The sequence below is a fragment of the Daucus carota genome, chromosome 4 (genome assembly GCF_001625215.2).
Source record: "Daucus carota subsp. sativus chromosome 4, DH1 v3.0, whole genome shotgun sequence".
In the NCBI taxonomy this organism is placed as follows: domain Eukaryota; kingdom Viridiplantae; phylum Streptophyta; class Magnoliopsida; order Apiales; family Apiaceae; genus Daucus; species Daucus carota.
In genome coordinates this window covers 33,513,367-33,536,910 of record NC_030384.2, presented here as the reverse complement: position 1 = coordinate 33,536,910, position 23,544 = coordinate 33,513,367, and the positions used below count along the sequence as shown (strand labels likewise).

The window sequence follows — 23,544 nt, the reverse complement described above, 5'->3', positions numbered from 1 at the left end:
ATTTGGTTCCATGAATATAAGGTGCTTGATTTCTGTATTATGTGCATGAAATTTCCGATGAAAAAGTCGAATTTTGTATGTTTCTTTACAAGGATTTGTGTTGCAATTCATGCTTTGATGATGAACCCATCTTAAGATTAGAGACTTTCTTCATCTGCAGAAGCTTTTTGGTTTAGAAGTTTGCTATGATGTTATCAGAAGTGATTAGTGATGTATTGTATTGTTTACAAGATTGCATAATTTATGTTTACTTCCTGCTGGCGGCAGTTTTGTCTTAATTTGCAAGTATCCCAGTGGCTAACAAATGAACAGGTGTTGTTTGTCCAATTGCATGCAGATCATTTGTCACTTGCGATGATCCCAGAGGAGTTGTGAATTGCGGGATTAGAAAGCACAAGAATTCTAAAAAATTGGAGGAGAAGCTTGAGCAACCGAAACTGCTCAAAAAGGTAAATATAAATGACTGCTTATTACATTTGTGTCTCTTTAGTGCCCGCCCTTTAGTTTTGCCTCTTCACATCAAAACTCTGACGCTAGCCACTGATCAGGCCAAATCAATAGCACCATGGCACTCTTGCACCAATTGAAGGCCGTCCTAGCATGACTCCGGTCTACGTCCTAGGGGCATTGGTTTAAAGTATAACTTACTTTTTTCAACTCTTAAACCTAGGACAGAGAGAAAAGCTGCTGGTGTTCCTGATTGTGAGGGGGCTGCAACTACAAAAGCCCCGTGGAACACACCTGGTATGCTTGAAAGCTAAAGTTTATAACCTATTATGACTTATTCTTTATTACAATTAATAGATCATCGGTTCTCTATGCTGTTGCAGAGCTCTTCGATCTTTCAGCCTTTGAAGGAGAAACAATTAGAGTGTGGGAAGATGGAACAAAGAGGATTGGTCGGCGCAGCTTTAGTATACTACGAGCTTGCATGCTGCCTTTGCACAAATGGTAAGTTGCAGGTTCCACCACCCCAGAAAACCAGAGACGACTGTCACTCTTAGTGACCAAGGACTGCCTTTGCGGCCTATAAGTCTTTCTTTCAATTATTTAGCTAGATCAAGAGTATTAACTTATTATAGATTTTTAAACCAGCATCACGGGCTTGCATTACTAAGCAATAACCATTTTGCGTTATGTTAGGTTGTACAGTATTGGTTATGATATCAATTTACTTTACAAAAGCCTGCAATTTTTGATGGTATATTTTAGTATATGTGTGTATATATTGTTTCTAATACTAGGAATGGGACTGTCTCATATTATCAAATTTGGCATTGGAGAAACAACTTCATACGGCAAGGGAAGAGCTTAGTCATGCCCTTTACCAGGTTTCTATTTTTTTCGTCAACTATTGATTCTTGTATAAGTTTTATATAATTTCTGTATGTAGATTGATTCAATGTGGTATATCTATGTGTTGGCAGCATGATGCTGCTTGTATAAGTTTTATATAATTTGTCTACGTAGATTGATTCAATGTTCTAACTAGCTAAACAGTTAGAACAGAAGTTTCTGGAATAACAAGAAAGAGAAGGAGATTACCTAATTTACATATGAATATCATGTCTGATAGATGTCCTCTGATTTATGTTTGTCATTGATTCAAATTAATCAAACTGCAAACTACAGCTACGACATACTTATTTAGTTTTCCTTGCAAATGATTTTGTTAACATGAAGTTGGAGACTGGTTATATCTGATTATTTGCTGGTACCAATATGATTAGTCAGATAAGCTAGCCGTGAATGTGTAATTGTGATGATTTGGCTCTACTGATGGAAGTCTGGTAACTGAACCAATTTTAATTGCACAGAATAGTCAAATGGCCGTTTTCATAATTAGCATTCCATGACAACAATGACACACATTTGATATGCAGGACGTGTGGACTAGACTATTTCAGGTTGTAGACGTAGCAACTAGATTAATGCAGGAATTCCAACTGGAATATCTTGAGGATATGTTCTGAGGAACGGTAACTTTACTCTCAAGGAAAAGTGTCTTCCTTCTATCTGGATGCAGTTGTGAAATGGAAGTATAGCATAGCTTAGTGCTTCTTTGGAAGATATCTATTGTTTCAATAATAAGAGTTCATGCCTTTCTAGGCATCAATAAAACAAGTCATGTCCTCTTCTATTTTTGAACTGTTTAATATTTTAGAGTTTTTTGTTATGAAAACAAGCTGGAATAATTGAATTGCTTAATAAAACTGTACAAGCTGGATAAAAGAGGAGTCCGGATTTTTAATAGAAGGTGAGACTTTGCTTAAAGTTATATAGGATGAAAACAGAACTTCGTTCTCTAATTGCTTTTATATCTGCAGGCTGATCAATGGAAACCCAACTAAAGAACATGATCTTGTCACGAAGAATGATCTTGAACACCTGTTGCATCTTTTAGATGTAAAGGGATGGGATAGGCCTTGGCAATATCTCATGGACCGCTCTACCTCAAACATGGCATATCAAGCCTGGCACCATGAGCCTGAGGTACACTTGAACTTAACATTGTTATCTGCTTTCATGTGCAACGTTTTAAGTGTTTCAGCTAGTGGTGCATCGTGCTGAGTTGGAAGGAATGAACTCCGAGAATCAGAGACTGAGGGACATGGTGGATGAGGTGACCAACAGTTACAACAATCTTCAGAAGCATTTAGTCACGTTTATGAGGCAGCAGCAACAGAAAGTGGATAATAATGAAGTAGAAGCAGATGTTGTTGGTGATATAATAATAAGGGTGAGCAATCTGTAAGACAAAATAGCATGCGAAATACATTGCCTACACAGTTCATTGATCTTAGTCACAATCTCTGTTCCGGTAAAAGAAAAGCTATATTTTCTTATATTTCAACAACAATTACAGAATAAAAAGATTCAAAAAATTATAAATCATAAATATCTTTTGAAATGTCTATATTATATTTTTTCTCACTCGCGCGGAGCGCGTTTTTTTCTCTAGTTAAATTTAGATTAAAAAATCGAAAACTCGCTACCAGAGTACGAATCCAAAAATTGAAACCCACAGCCCGCCTGGCACGGCTCGCTCGTAATTCTTTTTTTTTAAAATTAAATTATTATTACATATTATCGTTATATAAAAAATATATCCGATATGTGTAATAATTTAATTATTGTATAAAAAGTTAATATTATACTACACACGAGTTAGAAATGAATTTACAAGTTATTTCCAACTTCAATCGAGTCAATAATGAAACTAAAAATTGATTCCGAACTCAAACGAGTCAAGAATGAAACTATTTTCAATTTCAAATAACCTAATCACATTTACGAAACTTCAGGATTCACTTGGGATAAGAGGAAAAATGATCATTGCCCCCGGTTAAAATTTATCCTATTCTCATATCTCTCTCTCTCATTTCCAATTGTAATCCCAATAGTAATTACAATTCTAATTGTAATTAGGAGAACTTTGAAGGCAGCTTGGTACTGGTTTATCAGGGAACCAATTCTCCTAAAATCTCGAAATATTAAGAGGAGGGCTCAAAAGCTCAATTTTGGGTCGAAACTCGAGAGTGGATCACGGGCGCCGGGCGTCCACATTGGGGCATAAACTTGCCGTCATGTCTTTAATAAATTATGAGAATGTCGAGGACTTACCCGGATCATTTTATATTCTAACAAGGACCACTTAACAACTAAAATTTTGGGACTTTTACTTGTCAACAATATGGAATAAAAACAGGTTTCTCTTCCTGTAAAACAATAACAATATTAATGTTACTGGGACTGAAGTGGATCAAAAATATGTTTACTCACCAGGTACATTGTATATAAGAAGCTGTACTGGAGATTGTCTTTTGCAGCTGAATCTCTACACATATTTGCTCTTTGATCCCAATATTAATTAGTTGTTTTATGAAGGGGTACAAGTATTGAGTAAAACACAAGCATCTAAAAAAAGAAAAGAATACACAAGTGAATATTTGGGGAACTGCATCCTGGAGTATAAGAGGAGCAAACTGAAAATAAATATCGGACCGTGATTCAGTAATCTCAAGTTTAACAATGTATATGTTCCTGCATTCAGCCAAAAAAAGAGAAAGAAATATCCACTTGCTCTGGCTGTATCACTCTAACACATGCTGAGATTAAGATTCTGGCAGTAATCTCTTCCTTGTATCAAAGAACCAAAAACACGCGATAGAAGGAAAACAAAAATAGTCTAAATTAACTGATAAATGCCATGCTGGAACAATTTCCACCCTCAAGCCATCAGAATGTTAATTGAAAAATCAGAGTATCAGTTACAAATTTGAAAAAGAATTGAAATTATTTTAACTAGAGATGACATTACTTGTTTTCTGAAGATAAACATGACATTACTGAGTCATAGATCTACGTAAACACGAGAACAGTAATGGTGTTCGGTACTCATTAGCACTGTCCTCAAATAAGCCTGCATTTGATCTTTCATCATCTGAAGACGTCCACGGACTTGGCCTATTAGGAGGATCAACATAGCCACTGTGAAATGACGGATTTGACGAGGTATAGGAGAAGTCACCTGGGCAATATGTGATCAGACTCTGATTCCTCTTATAAATGTTGGCAGTTCGTCTTTCCACTTCAAGGAAATGTCCAAGTGAAGGAGTTCTGTTCGTGGTTACAGCATCAGTGGTAAGCTTTGAGCATATTGAGAATAACCAAGGTTTGGGTTTGTATTGCTTCTTGTCCCTAAATGTTTCAGATGCTCTTCCCTTGGCTGATCTCCTGGATAGCCCCACGATGCTTGAGGCACCGATGAGGCTCCCGAGGCTGATGGTCTTGTCATGGAAGAAAGAACTGGTGGACTGGAGCAGATACATTACAGAATTTTAAGAGAAAAAGATAATGGCAAAAACAAGTGGTTCTAATACAAAACCTGAAAGCAAAAGGAGAGAAAGCTAACGGTAACCAGCCCTATTTTACCAGATTTACCAGTTTTGAATTGAGCTTGTCTTTCTTATTAGCAATTTAGGCAATGTCCTATTTCCGACTCATTTAAAAACATGCGATGATATGTAGTTTACATATGAACATCTGTGCAGATTGGACTTTAGTTTTACTATTTCATGCTCTCAGAAAACATCCAATCTCACTTGGTGGTCATGAAAAATGTCTATGTCAATTTGAAGAATCTAAAGATGCATATGAAGCAATTTCATCGACCAATTAAGGTCTAAGAAATATATATACCTTAAAATTTACGGATAACTTCTTACATCTGACAAAGTTTCGAGGTTAATAAATGTCATATTGATTTACACAACCCTCCCAATCCCACAACATAAAGGGAGAATTTGCACTGACCTCTGTATCAAGATCAGAAGAGTAGGATTCAGCGGAGGTGGAGGCAGTGAGCAAAGTGTTGGAGGAAACTGAACCATTCAGATCAGAGTTCATGACCAACCCAACTCTCACGAACGGCTGCAGCCCAAGTGGCCATCCGTCTCCCTGTATATGCAAAAATGTAATGTAATACTTATCACCAAAGAAACAAGTAACACATAACAGTAAAGACAAGAAACAGAATAAACACATAATAGATGGGAATTTTCAGCATTGAAACGATGGTAATGTATAACACGATAAAAATCTATAAGCAAGCTGTCGAACCATTGATTATTTCTCTCTTCTACAAAGTATTCAGGTCTTCAAGAAAAGTTTGAGTTGCTATATTCAGGCATTCAGGAGAAAGAAGCAATTATAGAGTTTGGTGGGAAATGAACAGAACAGGAATATTGTGCTCTGGCCTTTCAACACATGCAACTCAAGACATTTCCTCTTTACAGAGAAAGAGAGCTCTTACCATTCACTCAAAATCGTACTGCAACTACAGTAGTGTTGTAAAGGGGACACATGAGTCATAACCGTGCAAGAGTAATGAGCAAGGGGGGTGGGGATTGCTTACTATTTACATAATTAACCCTGAAAAAGGGCTTCTTTGTTCATCTTTTTATGTTGCAATGTTAACGAGGCAGCACTATTTTTTTATGTGTGTGCGCATAATACAAACACTATGTCACTGACAATATACTTAAAGAAGTCAGCTGGTCGAGAAGATGAATGGTAGTAGTATATGTCCTACGGGAAAAAAAACGTGAACGTGAAAAACTCTAGAATGAGTTAATTTTCCGTTACAAACATATGTATGTCAGGGACCCGTTAAAAGAATGCTACTAATATATTTGAGTGATTGCAGAAGCACAGCATAGGATATTAAAGACGGTGAAAATAGTCATTCAGAAGGTGAATTTAAAAAATAAAACTGGGGGCGATGGGGTCGAGATAAAAGGATGCAACGGCCTCTGACCCAGTAATAGAATGGCTAGTAATTCTACATGCCAGGCGGGTCCACAAGGTCATAGTGCAGCACCAACCATCACCAGAAATCGATCACAAGTTTCCTTATCAGTCTGAAAAATCAACACTGATAGTGATACATGAAGATTTTCTTGTCACTGATATCATGCTTGAAACATTTTACACACTGTTCAGTTGTAAATCATAAAGCAGGTTCAACAAAGAGCCAACATCAGCATATAATTGTCCCATTCTACTTCTGCAGCTACAAGTGGGTCTGTACTAGCTTCAACTAAAGGTGGACCATTTGGACCCAAGCTTCAAGTACAGGTCCCGAGTCACAGTGTTTTATTGGTTGAAGGATCTTTCAGTTTAAAATTTCCTAATTTGACAGGCACCCTTGTCAATAACGTAATTAACATTTATCTAGAAGAAACACTTATAACTGGGGTCAGCAGAAAGAAATGTAAATGCTCTGGCACTACAAGGTAAAGTGTCTGCACACAGAGCAACCTGAACAGTCATCTGAACTATACATATGCCGTTGTAATTCGGTTGCTAAATAGGTTTTCACATGGTAGTATGAGTTATATTCAAAACTACAACAATGTCATTTAACAGTTCACTTGGTTTTAATGGAGTACAGTGAACTATTGTAACCATCATTAGAGTTACTTTTGTGGATTGCTTGAACCTCTTGATGCTCTCCGATCCCTAACAAGTCCTGCGATTTATAACAAGAACAACACATTACTTGCTAGTAACAAAATATGACATGAAACAAAAGTCTTTAGCTATATATGATAAATTGAGCATGGAATGTAAGCTAGAATATAAGAATTATCATTACATTATTTATGTGGATTGCTTGAACCAGGTCGATACTCTCCAATGCCTAGCAGGTCCTGCAAGATAGAACCAAGACTACTTTACTCACTGGGAACAGAATATGACAAGAGACATGAATTACTAGCTACATGTAATAACATCGAGCACAACATGTACAGGTAGTTGAAAGGTAACTTTATTAATATATTTAAGACTTGAACTTTGTCCCCAAAAAGAAAATAATTAATGAGAAATTATTTACAAGTCTACAACTGATTCTAAAACTTCCAGAAAAGAGAAATTATTACCTGGCATGCTTTATTCTTAGCCCTGGTTTCTGCGGTGCTGGGAATATCATGATTAGGCTTTAAAAATCTCTTTTCCCGCCTTTCACATGAACCCCAACCATCAGAAAATCTCCCACCGCTAAGACCAAGAGAGGGGACCAGATTTATTAAAATAACAGGAATTAAAATCAACACAATAATCTGAGCTTTGTGACTTGAGAATATTAAACCAAAGAGGCAAAGAACATACAGCATGTGTGCTCGAACCACGAACTCAGCACGCTGGACATCACGGTTCCCATCAAATTCAATGGTTTTATCTTTAATTTCATAGGATACATTGAAGTAAAATGATATTTTCCTCCAGCCTATACCCAAAGAATACCACTTTGTGTTAAAATACTTAACTCTGTGTCCGTGTGTGCTTAGAAGTCGAACTTGTCTACTTACCTGCTTTTTTAATAAAAGGATTGCCAGAAATTATAGTATAATCACTTTTCTCCAGAATCTGTTCATAAAAAATGTCAATCCCTGAACATAGGGGAACTAAAAAAAGACACATGATGCTGAAAACTTCAAGTTACCTCAGCAAGTGTTTAATATGAAAGTACAAATACTTTATGAGGGCTTTAGGTTTGATTAGCAAATAGTTGGTAAGATATTAGTTCTATAAACGTCAACATCTCTGTATTAAATATACCTTTGCTTCTATTAGTTTTAAATTTTCCATATAATCAAAAGATACAAATGGAGCAAGCCTCCATTGCTACCAAAACTACACTTTTACTATTTAAGATATTTAAGCATCTGTAAACTAATTCGGTTTAGAAATTACAGGTCATTAATGATTTTACCGCAGATAAAGATGATTTTGACTACTCATGATGCCTTAAAACTTTAAACGTTACATATATGTTGGGAATGTAGTTGCATTCATTAATCTCCGGATAACTAACTAGTTTCTTCCTGGTCACTTAACCAGTAACCTGAAAATTAGCAATCTTAGTTGTTCACCGATATTTGGAACCAATTCTAGAATCCAAAGAATGTGGTCGACGCCCAATTCCCAAATGGATGGACATGTTTATAATCGCAGCAGGCAAATGAGGATCTAAAAGGAAAACAATTGAAGAGACCTGCCACATAATCACAAGAAATATATAAGCTAATAAAACTCAATACTGCTGGTACAATGCAGCTTAAATAATTGCTCTGATACTAGCTCACTGGACTTGTACAGTAAATGCCTTTTGAGTATCAGTAGTGGTAACTTGGTTTGGTTAGGGCATTATTAAAATTAAATGTCTTGTTTTTTCAAGTGCTTGGCAAACAAGGAAAATGGTTTGTACTCTCATGTCTCAACAATTCTATGACCTAATACAACTCAGTATTAGTGCAGCTTAACTAATTGCTTGATACTAGTAGCTCGGCAGGAACATATTGATAACTCCACAGATGTTGCCTCAGCTACACGGTGGTGTTGGTAGCTAGTATGGAAAGGGTTCCTGCAAAACAATGCTCGATCGGGGGTGAGGTCCGATAAGCACCTCCGGCGTGACAATCAGTTCTCTCACAATTATGAGTTAATCGATGTGTATGTATTGGAAAGTGAGCTTACCCCTTACGGCTATTCTTACTCGGCTATATATAGTCGACATAAAGGTGTCCCAGCACGTGTTACTTTCCGTTCCTTGTAGCTTCGGATGACGGGCAGGATGTCACATAGGAGCCCGCCATTGTTATGAATCAAGAGATGCTGTAATGGAGTGACACGTGGTAGGGTGGTATAATTAGCCCTATCATTGCCCCCCTGCTTCCCGGGGCCTATTGATAGGTTCCGTGGAAGCAAATGTGTTCTCCCCGTTGTGTCAGTCCACCGTGTATCTGCCACGAGATGTTGACGGCTTCAAGCAGGAGGTCTATTTAAAGGAGAGGCTTCATTCTATACATTGTCTGCGTTTTCGTTTAACTTTTACTCCTTCTTATCTCTCTTCACTGTCAACCATGAGTCGATCCTTGGATGATTGTGATGCCATCTTGGACCTAATGTGTGACTGCCACCGCATGAGTGTGGAAAAGGTCCGTTGGTATGGGGTGAATGTCGGCCGCCGTTTCCGCGAGTGTGGGGCTGATGTTTGCGGCTACCACAAATGGATTGATCCTCCCCTCTGCCCACGTTCTCGTCACGCCATTCGCGAGCTACAGGACCGCCATACCGCGGAAAGGGACGAGTGGATTCATCGTAGGGATGCTTTGATCGAGTGGTATACCAACCGTTTGGTGGAGGAAAAGCGCAAGTTCAAAGAGGCTCTCGCCGGGTTATCAATTCTGTGTGATGTCGTGAAAGACTTGGTCCATGAGGCTACTGATTCTGAGGTTTCTCATCCCCCTCTCTTTCCTGGTGAGGGTGGTAATTTGGAAGAGGGACTCGAGAATCTGGACGAGTTCCCCTAGTTTTCTCCAGCTGATCCATCGGTTGTTCCGCCATATGTTGTTTGTTTCTTTTAAAACGTTTAGTATGTATTAGTACCTTTAGTGTGTATTAGTACCTTCTTTTGATCCCTTGTAATGTTGTATCTTTTGCTATATCAATGGTAAATGTCTGTTTTACTTTTAATGCTCGTTCTACTTTTATTCTCCGTTTCATCTTTTGTTTGTTTGCTCTATTCGAGTTGCCCCCCATCATTTTTAGTTATGTAGTCTGGTGTTGCCCCCCAGTGATAGAGGGGGGTGTGTTTTTGACAAAAATGGCGAAAGGGTGAGATGAGGTGTTGTTATATTTTGACAAAAGTAAATATCGCGGATTTGTGGGATAAAGGCCCCCCATTTATCACTTAAAAAAGGTTGTTTTATGGTGTGGTTTTTGAGCTTTTTAATTTATTTTTTGTGGAATGGAATTTGCAGTCACCGCTGTGTCCCTTGCGAAGTGTGTTTTTTCTCGGCGTACATGAAAAAGTAATGCTTCCGTATACACTTCTATATTTTAATAGGAGCATGTACTGGTGGAAGATTTTTGTTTGTAACAACTTACTTTAAGGTTATAATTTCTGTGATTGTGTATATGGTTTCTTTTGAAATTTATTTTCGTAGGTGTTGTCACGTGTGGAGAAACGTGTATTAGTAAAAGTTATTACGTTTGTGTATATAATATACGTGATCTATGAAATATATTGTTAATATGGTTATTATGCTCGTATTTTCTGAAAAATTATGCTGCTTGTATTGTGTTATTGTGGTGTTCGGAAAGCTGTAAGAAATTTTTATGTTACCTTTGATTGGTGTAGTTTAATATTTTTATGGGACTGGAGAGTGTACTTACGTTTCTATTATGGTGGAAAGTATTTTTATATTTTTGTAGGTGGTGTATGACAGTGGATAACCAAAAGCCATTGTGGTGATTTTTTCTCCCGGTCATATCAAAGGTCACTATCTGGGGACTAACTTCTGAACTCTTTCCTTGCTTTTCTTTTCGTCGCTCAGCGTGTACATTTGTTGTTGAGGCGTCTGGTTGATCCCAACTCGGCTTTCGATATCTGTTTGCGTTGTAAGTATCCCTATACGCTGGTTCTTATACATACTTAGGGTTTTGGTTAGATTTTTATCTTAAAGCCGGCGTGGCTTTTGTGTGTCTATGAGGCCTGTCTAGTCATTTTCTTGATTGTTTCGTGTGTTTGTTATTGCGCTTGGTGCTTACGTGTTTCTTCAATGTCTCTTTCGTGTCTTAGGGTTGTCGGATGAATGTCTGGGGTTGTATGTGTAGTTACAGATTTTTTCATGCTAGTTAGTTTTTATGTGATGGGGGTGGGTGTGTCGATTTGGGTGTTTGTTAGGTCTTGTTTGTGTTAAGATGATTGTCCTGTAATTCTTCTATGTATGCGTGTGTTTTGGGGATATTAGATGGCTGCAGGAGCGGGGTCGAACATACGGTCAGTGGTGAGTCTTCTGAATGAGGATGGGTCCTGGGCTGATTCTCCTCGGTTTCAAGTACCCGAAGTCGCCCATATGGATAAAGAGGATTTGTTTCGTAGCTATCATGTGTATTATGAAGAACATGACGTGGAACCGCCTTCTTTTGATGATGCTGAGTTGTCTAAACGATTTGACCAATATGACAGTCTACAGCATCCTAGCAGTTTTAATATGAATGAGCATGGGGATAAGGTTTCAACTGCCTTTCAGATTGGGGGAGAGTATGAGTGGCGAATGCCTCGTGATGATGAGCGGCTGTACAGCCGCCCCGCTGATGGTTGGATTGCGATTCCTCTATCTCATTTTAAGGCGGGGCTTCGGACCCGGCCGCATCGGTTTCTCATCGCGTTGTTTAAGCAGGAATTTCGCTGTTCTCCGGCTCAGTTCTCGCCGAACGCGATTCGCCTCATACTCTGGTTTATTGCTGCATGCAGCCGTTTAAAGCGTCAACCTACCTTCAAGGCATTCTTCTCTATTTTCTATGTAAAGGGTTCGAAGAAGGATCCGTTTTATGAACTTGTTCAATATGCCCGCAATACGAGGTTAGGAGCTGCTGTGGGGGGACATCGGCCGGTGAATATGCCCCGTTGTATGAAGAACTGGTGGAATGAATTTATCATGCTGCGCGGTGGAGAATGGTCTTATATGCCTGGGTTTTCCTCTGAGTGTTTGGTAACTTACAAGGTTGATCCTGGTCTTCAAACTCGTTCCGTGTTAGAAGGATTGCGAAGTTTGGTGAATGTATTTGGTAAAGCCTGGGATATTTCTGCTTTTTACAGTGTTAAATCGCTGAAGGAGCACAATTGTGAGTACGAGCTTGCATGTATGCTTTTTTTAGATTATGTGGAGTATTTGGTATGTGTTTGTATGTGACTAATTTGGTATTTCTGTGTTGCGACTATTGTTTGTTACCCATCTCTTATGCACTATGTTGTTGATAGTTTTTTGGTGTTTATATGTATTATGGGTTAAAATTGTGCGCTATTTGTGTGCAGTGTATCCTCCATCATCCATGGATGACCCTGAGCTTCAATGGCCTTTGGATGAAGTCTCTTTGCGTAGTTTTATGACTACCTATGCGCCAAGGCCGGAGCATCTGCGAAAAAAGCGTGCAAGTAAGCGTGGATCCGTCATCGTGGAGAGTGAGGATACTGTGGGAGAAGCGGAGCAAGATTCAGGTGTGGAAGGTGGTGTCGAGGTCCTGGCAACTGAGGTTGAGAACCCAGTGGAATCTGATCCTGATGATAATGTGCCTTTAACTGAGCGGAAAATGAGGGTTGTAGATGCCTCGCCTGTCATGCATCGGGAACGGCCCCGTCGTCGCTTAGTCAAGAAGTCTACCGTCACTGGTGTAAGTACAGCGGGCGCTACTAACGTGGCGGGTGATGCGGATATGGCGGGATCTGGCTTCGATATTTTAAATACTCCTGTAAGCTTGGGTAGTTCGATTATTTGCGTTGTTATTATATATTGGTGTTATTGGGTTGAGTTTTGACATAGTTGTGATGCGATACTTTCTTTTTTGTAGGTTGAGCCTATTCCTCCTGATGTGTTTGAGCTCGGGGATAGTATTGGAAATATCTCCGGTGACTTCTTTATGGGCTTATCTGGTGAAATAGATCCTACGAAGGATTTGCCTCCCATTACCAGGAGCGAGGGGGGTTGTGCTAGGGCAGATGTGGAAGAAGGTGTTGTGGACTGCCCTATGGGGAGGGGAAAAGAGCCAATGGAGAATGATGGTGATCCAGTGCCAGGGGGTGTATCCGATGTTAACAGGAAAGAACCAGTTGCGAATTTATTTGAGGATGTGACTATGCTTGATACCGCGGGTGAGTCTAAATCTTCTTTAAGGTGTGTGAGTGGCTCCGGTGGCAGCGTAAAGACACCGACACCGATCGTGGGTTCTGGTGGGTTCGTCGGGGTTTCCGGCGGGGGTCATGCCAGGCCGAAAAAACTAGTGCCCGCTCGTCGCTTGGGTTTAATGAATCGTGAAGACGTACGTCAGGCCCAGCAGGCACGTGTGCAGGAAGTGTGTTCTGAAGAAGTTATTTATGTAAGTTCATCTGAAGATGAGTATGAGGTGAACCCGGAGACGGGTGAGAGGAGGAGGCGGGTTGGCTTTCTCTTCAAAGCTGCCCCCCGTCCTATTTTTCCGGGGTTTTTAACAGCTGACGATCAATGGAAACTCGACGGCTGCACCTTTCAGCGTCGCGCTGAGCGAGCTGAGAGAGTTGCAGGATTGGTACGCCTTCATGATTTGCCTTTATTTCTTGTGTTAATTACTAGTTGGAATATGAGAGTTTATTGTGACTATTTCTGGTACTGTTGTCGTAGGTTGTGGGGGAAATCTCTGGACTGACGTCGTCATTGCTGGCTGAACGGTCTCGTAACTTGCGGCTGCTGAAGCGGAAACGAGGGTTGGAAGTGGATGTGAAGAAGATACAAGAGGAGTCCAAAGCCCTAACTGATGCTGAGGTGACAAAATGGGAGAAACAGGTCTTGGATTTGCAGAACGAGTTAGCTGAGCAGCGGAAACTGGTGGAAACGGCCCAGACGATGACAACAGATATGGAGAAAGCGAAGGATGATGCAATTCGTGCCCTGATGGGTCATCAAGAAATGAAACGTGACTACGAGGATAAGTTGGCGGATATGTTCGCGAAGGTGGAGAATGCAAACGCTGTGATTGCTGACCTACAAACCCGGAATGAGGGCCTTCTGAACCAATTGAGTCGAATACCCTCTACTGAGTCCGTGATAACTGATTTCAAGGCAAGTGATGTGTATAAGGGGGAGATGGTTGCATCCCGTCTTTCTGGGATTGCGGCATATAAAGCGAGTGCAGAGTTCAGTGAGGAGCTTAAAGACTTGGAGGAAAATGCTGTTGTCCGTTACAAAGGTAGCGCTGAGTTTGCGGCTGAGGTTGAAAAGTTGAAGGCTAGTGTGATTACTGAGTACACCGCGAGTGTAGCCTTTCGAAAAGCAGTTGGCCTGGAGGCGGGGAAGATGTCTAAGCATGTAGTGGAGTGCTGCCGTGAGTTTTTTAAGGATGATCTCAACCGTGCTGGGCAAGAGTTTGGGGGTTTCTTTATGTCATATCTGCAACGACGGCGGGGTCCTGCGGGAAATACATCTTCTTCTTTGGGATCCGCCACCTAATGACTGATGTGATCTTAGTCAAGAAATATTTTGTTGATGTCTTTAGACTATATGTCGTACTTGTTGCGTACTTTTGTCAGCGGGTCATGCATTTGGTTTCGCATGTGTTTTGCTTTATAAGATAACTTTTGTTTGCAAGAATATTATGATGTTTTTGGGCTTGTGGAATGATGTATGGAGGCTGCCTTAGCGAATATTGCTTATCCTCTTTGTATTTTTCTCTTGGGTAGTGAGCCATGTAATGTTTTCGATATATGATTAGGATATATTCTTGCACCGTTTTTGTTGTATGTGTGCGAGGTGTATCGTGTGATGGGCCAACGCCATCCGTTGTCCTTTAGCCCTGTGTTGGTGTTGGTTTGCCTCTTTATGATTTAGCCATGTGTTTGATAAATATGATTTAGCCATGTGTGTATGATTTAGCCATGTGTTTATATGAGCATGAACTTGTATGATTTAGCCATGTGTTTATATGAGCATGAATTCGTATGATTTAGCCTTGTGTTGATGTGAGTTTGCGTCAATTATGATGTAGCCATGTGTTCGTGATCATTAAGGAATTCGCAAAAGGGTAGATTTTCATTAATAAGATCTCGGTATAATGCGAGACTCGGTTACAGTCGATATTATCAAAAGGGGGGTGTTAGCCTGCCGCTCAAGCGTAGAACTTTCTGAGCTTGTCTCCATGCCATGTGTTGTTGACCTCTGAACCATCCAGACGCTCTAGCTTATAGGAACCTGGGCGAAGTACGGTTTTCACTTTGTATGGTCCTTCCCACTTAGGCATGAGCTTGCCTGTGTTTCGTGGATCGGAGGCTTCTGTAGCCCGCAGGACCAAATCTCCCTCGTCAAATGTGCGGATCCTTGTGCGTTTTGCGAAGTGTTTCTTGGTTTTTTCTTTATACACCGTCATCTTATCAACTGCGGCTTCCCGGACTTCTTCTAGCAATGCTAAATTAGTTTGCAATCCCACTTCGTTTGTATCCTCGTTGAATTGTGTGAGACGATGTGACGGGGATCCCACCTCTACTGGAAGTAATGCCTCTGTTCCGAAAGACAACTTGAATGGGGTTTCCTGTGTGCTAGTTCGGGCCGTGGTTCTGTATGACCATAAGACGCTTGGTAGTTCCTCGGGCCATCTTTTCTTGTGTCCTTGCAGACGCTTCTCTAGGCCTCTTACTATGATTCTGTTTGTCACCTCTACTTGACCATTGCTCTGCGGGTGGCAAACCGATGCCTTGCGATGCTTGATTCCTAAGTCTGATAAGTATTTGGTGAATTTTCTTCCCACAAATTGCGTGCCGTTATCCGATATGAGGATGACGGGGATTCCAAATCGGGTGACGATATGCTCCTTGACGAACTTGATAGCGTCTTCTTGCGTTATGTTTCTCATTGCCTTGGCTTCGGCCCATTTGGTCATGTAGTCAATTGCTACCATAACATACTGCAACTCATTCTTCGCCTTTGGAAATGGTCCCATGATATCGATGCCCCACATGGCGAATGGGATAGGAGAAAGAATTGATGACGGTAATGACGGGGGCTGTCGTGGCACATTGGCAAATTTTTGACAATTTTCACACTTTCTTGCGAAGTTTTTGCAATCCGCCGCCATCGTTGGCCAAAAGTATCCTTGTCTGAGTATCTTATGTGCTAAAGCTTTTCCTCCCATGTGATCACCACAAATACCTTCATGGATCTCCCTCATGCAATAATTCGCCTCTTCTGCGTCGATGCATTTCAAGATGGGGGCGTCGAAGCTTTTCTTGTACAGGCAATTGTTCTCCAGGAAGTAACGGGCTGCTTGTCTTCGGACTTTGGCTGCTGCGCACTTATCCTCTGGCAGTATGTCGTCTTTTAGGTAGTTGATGACGGGTGTCATCCATGAACTATCACCCTGTTGAATTTCCATGATCTGGCTACCTTCGATGGTCGGAGTCGCCAATATTTCGAAGTATACTGCTGCTTCTAACTGCTCCTTTTCTGCCTCTGCCAGCCTTGAGAGTAAGTCTGCTACCGTGTTATCCGTTCGATCGATTTCGTTGAGCTCATATTTGGGGATTGCCGCTAAAAGACTGCGGGAGATGACGTTGTATCTTATCAAGGTGGGGTCGTTGGCAGCGTATTCCCCGTTGACTTGGCGGACTATTACCTGAGAGTCGCTGAAAATGGCTAAGTCTTTGACTAGCAATGAGGCTGCGAGGTTTAATCCAGCGATTAATGCTTCGTACTCCGCTTGGTTATTGGTGGCGTTGAAACTGAATCTGATCGCTTGCATGACCTGGAATCCTTCTGGGCTTACGAGTAGTACGCCCGCTCCACTACGGGTTTTTGTTGACGAGCCGTCAACAAACAACTTCCATTGGGATAGGTTTGGATTAGTCTTGGGTGTAGGTGTGGCCGTCGTCCGCTGATTTTCGTCCGTAGTAGCAAATGAGCATTCTGTAATAAAGTCTGCGAGAGCCTGTGCTTTGATTGCTTTCCGGGGTGTGTACGAGATGATGTATTGACTTAGTTCCACCGCCCAATTTATAAGGCGTCCTGACATGTCTGACTTGCTTAGAAGCTTCTTTAGTGGTTGGTCCGTCACCACGGTGATTTCGCGACCTTGGAAATAATGCCGTAGTTTCCTACTGGCCATCACCAGTGCAAACGCGAACTTCTGAATTGGTGGATATCGGGTTTCTGCATCTTTGAGGATCTGACTTACATAATATACTGGCTGTTGTTCCCCGTCGGCTTCTTTGATGAGTACTGCTCCGACTGCGCTATCGGACGCAGCGAGGTATAGTGATAAGTCTTCTGATGGGGATGCTGTGGTGAGTAAAGGAGGTGATGCTAGGTATTTTTTCAGGTCCTGAAATGCTTGTTGGCATTCATCCGTCCAACGAACTGTTTTGGTATTCGCCGCTCCTTTTAATGTAGCAAAGAATGGGAGACAGCGGTCTGCTAAACGTGGAATGAACCGTCGGAGTGCCGCTAGACATCCTGTAAGCCGTTGTATTTCCTTAGCGGTTCTTGGAGGTTGCATGTCCAAAATAGCTTTGATTTTTTCCGGATTAGCCTCAATGCCGCGCGCACTGACCAGGTATCCTAAGAACTTTCCCGCGCCCAAGCCGAATGTACATTTGGTGGGATTGAGCTTCATGTTGCTGGCTCTTAGTTTGTTGAAGCATTCACGCAGGTCTGTCAGGTGAGCTGTTGCTTCCTTTGATTTGACTATCATGTCATCGACGTATACCTCCATATTTCTGCCCAATTGGTCGGCGAAAATTTTGTTCATCATTCTCTGGTATGTAGCTCCTGCATTGATCAAGCCAAACGGCATGACTTTGTAACAATATACGCCTCTATGCGTGATGAATGAAGTTTTCTCCCTATCCTCTGGTGCCAACTTGATTTGATTGTATCCGGAGAACGCGTCCATGAAACTGAGCATCAGGTGACCCGCTGTAGCGTCAATTAATTGATCGATGGTGGGCAACGGGTAGGGATCTTTCGGGCACGACGCGTTTAAGTCGGTGTAATCCACGCATACTCTCCATTTGCCATTTGCCTTTTTGACTAGTACTACGTTTGCTACCCAGTCTGGATATGTCACTTCACAAATAAGGTCCGCGTCTAACATCTTGTCGATTTCTTCATCAATTGCTTTTTGCCTCTCAGGAGCGAAGTTGCGGCGTTTTTGAACTTTTGGTTTTGCTGAAGGGTGCACATTTAGTTTATGCATGGCTATCGAGTCCTTGAGGCCCGGCATCTCTTCTGGTGTCCATGCAAACACATCTGCGTACTCTCTCAACAGGCTTGTCAATCCTTCCTTGAGCACCGCATCGAGCCCGGCCCCTATGTTGATTATCTTTTCCTTATTTCCCTGGACAAGTTCTATGCCTTCCGTAGCTGCTGCTGCGATGGCTCCTCCGGTGTTGTCTCTTTCCAAGCAGGTTTTCAGTAATGGATTTATCGTTCCATCCTCATCGTTAGGTTCCGGTGACGTTTCCTCTTCTAAGACTTGTACCTCATTCTTCTTGGTGTGTTTCGCGGTATCTGTTCCTTGGCCACATGGGTGGTGATCGTTTTTTCGCTTCTGCGACTTGCGCCTCTGCCAATTGCTGGGGTCTGTCTGTGCCAGGGTAATAGATGACCCATAGCACGTTTGCGCGGCCGCTGTGTCTCCCTTGATCTCGCCCGCTCCCTCCGGGGTGGGGAACTTTATTTTCAAATGCGTCATGGATACGATAGCACGCAAGGCTATTTGTGAGGGTCGTCCTAGTATCATATTGTACGCCGACGGCGTGTTCACCACATACAGCTTGACCTCTTTAACCAACGCTTTGGGGAATGTGCCAAACAGGACGGGTATGCGAACCGTTCCAATGACGGGTACAACGTTATACCCTAGGCCATACAGCGGGGCCTCTTGGGAACATGGTTTTAGCTCGTACCCTTGCAACTTCATCCTCTCCCAGCAATGCGCGAACATGACGTCCACTGATGATCCGTTGTCGACCAAGACTTTTCTGACGATATTGTCTTGGATTTCTATGCTGACTACCAGGGCTTGATTGTGGTCGGGGTGAGTCCCTTCAAAATCTTCGTCTGAGAAGGAGATGGCGTTGCCGGTCCTGGGGCCATCATCGATCATATGAATCCTTGTTTCTTCAACCCGTGGAGGCGTATTGCTTCCTCCGAAAACGACGTTGACTATGTTCTTACCCTTGTCAACCTGCGAAGTGTTCGCAGTGGTGTGGGTTTCGTTCGGGTATTCTTGGTTCACGATCTGCCTTGGCAAGTATTGGTTGATGTGTCCTTGTCGGAGCAAACGCTCCAGGAAGTATTTTAAGGATTTGCAACTTTCTGTAGAATGTCCATGGCTACCATGATAATCGCAGTGTTCCGATGTGTCCCTTTTTTCTGGTGCAGTCCACATGGGGGGTGGTGATGAGAAAAATGGCTTATTTCGTATTTCCTTGAGTATGTCTTCTCGGGGCATACTGAACACTGTAAAAGTAGGCTCCGGGCGCTTGTCCTCTCGTCCCGGTGGTCCCGGGGGGGGGAGCGCCAACCGGGTTTTATCAATCACAGGCACCGTGGTCTTTTCCGATAGCCTTCCGGAATCGCCTCTTTGTGGTTGTTCTGTATACCTATGGGCCGGTTCTTGTGTCCGCTGATAGGTGATCCGTTCTTGTTGGAAATGGTGCTGCGTCTGCGGTGGTGGTGCCCTTGTTTGCTTAAGTACTTTTATAGCTGCCCCCTCTGTGATGAACCGTGATGCCAGCTGATATGCCTTTGACAAGGTGTCAGGTTTTTGGTTCATCAGTTCACAGATGTACTTCTCACACTCAAACGGGTTCAGTCCCCTTCGCAAGTGTATAAGGGCTTCTGTCTCGTTTACCACTTCAACTTTATCCACTGCCTGCTTGAATCGTTTTAAGTAGCTTTCCAGATCTTCATGGTCCCCTTGACGGATTGATTCCAAAGAAACTGTATGCACTTCATGTGGTTTGTTCGCGCGGAATCTGATCAAGAATAGCTTTTTAAAATCTGCCCACGAGTCGATTGTTCGTGAGGGAATTCTGTTGAACCACCTTTGTGCGTTTCCTTTGAGACTGGTGGCGAAGAAACGACAGCTTGTTAGGTTTGTGTACTCGTAAAATTTACTCAACTGGTCGAACTGGTTGAGGTGATCTTCGGGGTCGCCTTCCCCGCAATATGCATCCAGATTAGGATGTTTCAGGTGTCTTTGCTTCTTTTCTTCTTCTAGCTTCTTCGTGAATGGTGATCCTCCTTCCAATGGGTTGACTTCCCCCTCTACTCTTTTTTTTAGATCTTCGATGGTTTTCAACAGGTCGTCCCTCGTGGTTGACGTCGATTTCTTTTTCCGATCTGTTTCTTCATCCCTGACACGTTTCCTGCTTTCTGACTTGTGGTGATCATACTCTTCTTCTCGTTTGCGTCTCTCCTCTCTTTTCCTTGCTTCTTCCCGGTTTTCTTGGTGATGTTTCCATGTTTCATCCCTGTGATGATCTCCCCCATGTCTGGAATGTGACGGGTTACGGGAGGATCCTAGGCGGGAAAATATGGATCTGTCATCTCCCTCCTTATGACTTTTGTTCTTGGTTGAGGAGCTCCTTTCATTTCTGTGGGCTCCTTCTTCTTCTCGACGTTTTCGTTGGGCTTTGAGATCTGCTACAGTCTGTCGTAAATCTTTGGCTTGGCGAGGTGTCAATCCGGTCAGCGTGATGTGTTTCGAATGGTGATTTTCTGACGGGGTGGCTTGGCTTTCTTCTTCTCCTTTATCTCTGCCTGGAGAAGGTGGTTTGGTTCTTTCTGTTCTTGTTGTTTCGTGATCATGTCCTTTTTTGGAGCGAGATTCTTTTGGTATCTCAGTTGTGTTCATGTTGTACCTTCTCTGGTTCGGGGAGGAATTTCCTTCTACCTGACCCCTTCCTGGCGCGCCAAATGATAACTCCACAGATGTTGCCTCAGCTACACGGTGGTGTTGGTAGCTAGTATGGAAAGGGTTCCTGCAAAACAATGCTCGATCGGGGGTGAGGTCCGATAAGCACCTCCGGCGTGACAATCAGTTCTCTCACAATTATGAGTTAATCGATGTGTATGTATTGGAAAGTGAGCTTACCCCTTACGGCTATTCTTACTCGGCTATATATAGTCGACATAAAGGTGTCCCAGCACGTGTTACTTTCCGTTCCTTGTAGCTTCGGATGACGGGCAGGATGTCACATAGGAGCCCGCCATTGTTATGAATCAAGAGATGCTGTAATGGAGTGACACGTGGTAGGGTGGTATAATTAGCCCTATCACATATATACTACAATGCCTACTATTAAACATCAAATGTGATCACTTGGTTTAATTCAAGGAATCATTAACACTGTAAACTACTATTTTCTCACTTGATCAGCTAACAATGAAAATTGGTACAAAAACACAACACATCATCGAGCCAAAGACCGAGTAGAAATTATAGAATTTTACTTGCAAAGACAGAAGCAACAAACAAAAGCTTATATAATATTAAGTCATGAATAAACTCACAGCCATAGCAGCATTTTGGTACTCTTTGAACAAAGAAACAGTGGGAAATTGACCAGCCAAACTATGCCTCGCAGTTTCACTCTCCTTACGATCATAACTCCTCGGTGAACAATCCGATCCAATCGAAGAGAACTGATTCACATTTACTGTTCTAGTATCCGGTGTCGTATAAGTAGGCGTTGGATAGGTACGCTTCACCGTAGCCAAAGCAGAATTAGTCACATCCGGAGACGTATAAGTAGGCGGTGTTCGATACACGTGCTTCTCCGTAGCCAAAGGAGAATTAGTAGTCTCCGGTGATTTATAAGTAGGCATTGCGATACTCGATCTCGCGATTTTCTGAGGCCTGATATGATTAGAATCGCCTTGCAAGACCTCGCTATCGGAAATGCGATGATTCCTCGGGGTTTTGATTTGCGGATGAGGCAATGGTGAAATGAATTTAGGTTTGGGAGATTGGCGGGGAATTGTGTTTCTGATGGCCAGAGATTTGGAGGCGGCGGCGGCGGCGGAGTCGATGAGGGCCCAGAGAGCGGCGTCGTCAAGGTCTTTGTCGTCGATTGCGTAGGTCACCGGAGAGGTCATCGTCTAATTGGCTAGGTTTTAGAATCAACTTGAAGTGGAGGACTGGTTCTGAGATTGGAGTGTTTGAGAAGGCGCGGGCTAGCTCAGACTCAGAGTTTAAATTTGGATTCGTTGCCAATTTTCAAATTGAGAAACGAGACGCAGTTTTGCCGTTTGGCGGGTTTGAATCCCCCATATTCGCACAATCGCAATTCGCACCTTTTATTTTGTTACCGTGTGGAAATTATTTTTCAGAAGTCTAATTAATATAAGAAAATCAAAATTTTGGAAATTTTTTATTTGTTTTCTATTTTTCTACCATTTCAGTGAAGGAAAAACCTTTGAAATTTGATTCAAAACTAAAATCAACAAATTTTTTTAGATAATATATGAAATGAATATAGATTTAGGGTGACCCAATCCGTTAATGATCCGATCGAGTAACATATATATATTATACAAAATATTTTTAGTTACAATAGTTATTCTAATTATAGTAGTCACCAAATATTATTTATGCGAATCCTAGGTTGTGATTGTATTTGATTAACTATTTAATCAAGTAGTATGCATAGAGTTGTAAAATTGCAGCAATTAGTATTGGTAACCCAGAAATTATATCATTTTGTGCATTTTAATTACTAACTTAATATGTGAGATTTTTTACGAAATTTATCAAGCTACTTGTATCACGATATCTCATTTAATCTTGTCATTTCTCAACTTGAAGAATCACCGGCATAATTTTTATAAAAGATGTTTAAATTCAAGTCAAAAAATCAGAAAAAAACTAAATGGATCCGGATACTCGATCAATGATTCATAATCCCAACGGATCTGGATATGGATCGCCTTATAAAAATTCTGATCCCAATCCAATCCAATCCGAATTCGATAAAATAAATGAATATAATATTGATTTGGGCTGATCAATCCAAATTGACAGCTGTATTTGGGAGACCAAACAGACTCCAGCCTCGTCAATCCCAAAATTAAATATCAAATTTTAGAATTTTGTGTAAAATGAATTTTTGGTCTCCAAACATTTTAGAATCGAAAATGAATTTCTTGATATTCCTTGTCAATGCACATAAAAAAGAAGATTGCGGAAACCATTTATGTTGTAGATTATTGGCTCATGTTATTTAATCGGATGAGCACTTCTAAAAAAAAGCATTTTTCAATTTTTGTTCATTTTGGTCCCAGTATTAAATTCCCAACTCCATCCACGAGAGCTGTTTATTATCACAATACCGTAGTGGGAATATTAGGTGATTATTACCTCATTCATCTATTAAATTATATATGTTTGGGATGAGAACTCGGCTCACAAGATTTTTATAAAATATAGTTTCATAAAACATTATTC

At 41.5% G+C, this 23,544-nt stretch overlaps 1 protein-coding gene across 2 annotated transcripts; it reads right to left on the bottom strand.

Moving 5' to 3' along the window:
• Nucleotides 1-4,170: 4,170 nt before the first annotated feature.
• LOC108216576 (uncharacterized) lies at nucleotides 4,171-22,338 on the bottom strand. 2 transcript variants are annotated; one of them, XM_064092679.1, is made up of 8 exons: nucleotides 21,612-22,338; nucleotides 7,875-7,932; nucleotides 7,675-7,792; nucleotides 7,446-7,563; nucleotides 7,160-7,214; nucleotides 5,623-7,033; nucleotides 5,317-5,460; nucleotides 4,171-4,817 (listed from the first exon to the last, which is right to left on the bottom strand). In XM_064092679.1, the coding sequence occupies exons 1-5, from the start codon at nucleotides 22,194-22,196 to the stop codon at nucleotides 7,161-7,163; spliced, it is 933 nt and encodes a 310-aa protein (XP_063948749.1). In that variant the 5' UTR covers nucleotides 22,197-22,338; the 3' UTR covers nucleotides 4,171-4,817; nucleotides 5,317-5,460; nucleotides 5,623-7,033; nucleotide 7,160. The 2 variants fall into 2 exon arrangements, with proteins under 2 accessions (XP_063948749.1, XP_017244860.1); XM_017389371.2 differs by having other exon boundaries at nucleotides 5,816-7,033.
• Between the last annotated feature and the right edge of the window lie 1,206 nt (nucleotides 22,339-23,544).

Bases quoted from the DNA above. Each gene is read 5' to 3' on its own strand.
- LOC108216576 (XM_064092679.1), bottom strand. From the start codon at position 22,196: ATGACCTCTCCGGTGACCTACGCAATCGACGACAAAGACCTTGACGAC. The intron at 7,933-21,611 runs GTGAGTTTATTC...TTTTATGAACAG, and splicing joins ACCAAAATGCTGCTATGGCT to ATTCTGGAGAAAAGTGATTA. The intron at 7,215-7,445 runs GTAATAATTTCT...TCTATCTTGCAG, and splicing joins CTAAGAATAAAGCATGCCAG to GACCTGCTAGGCATTGGAGA.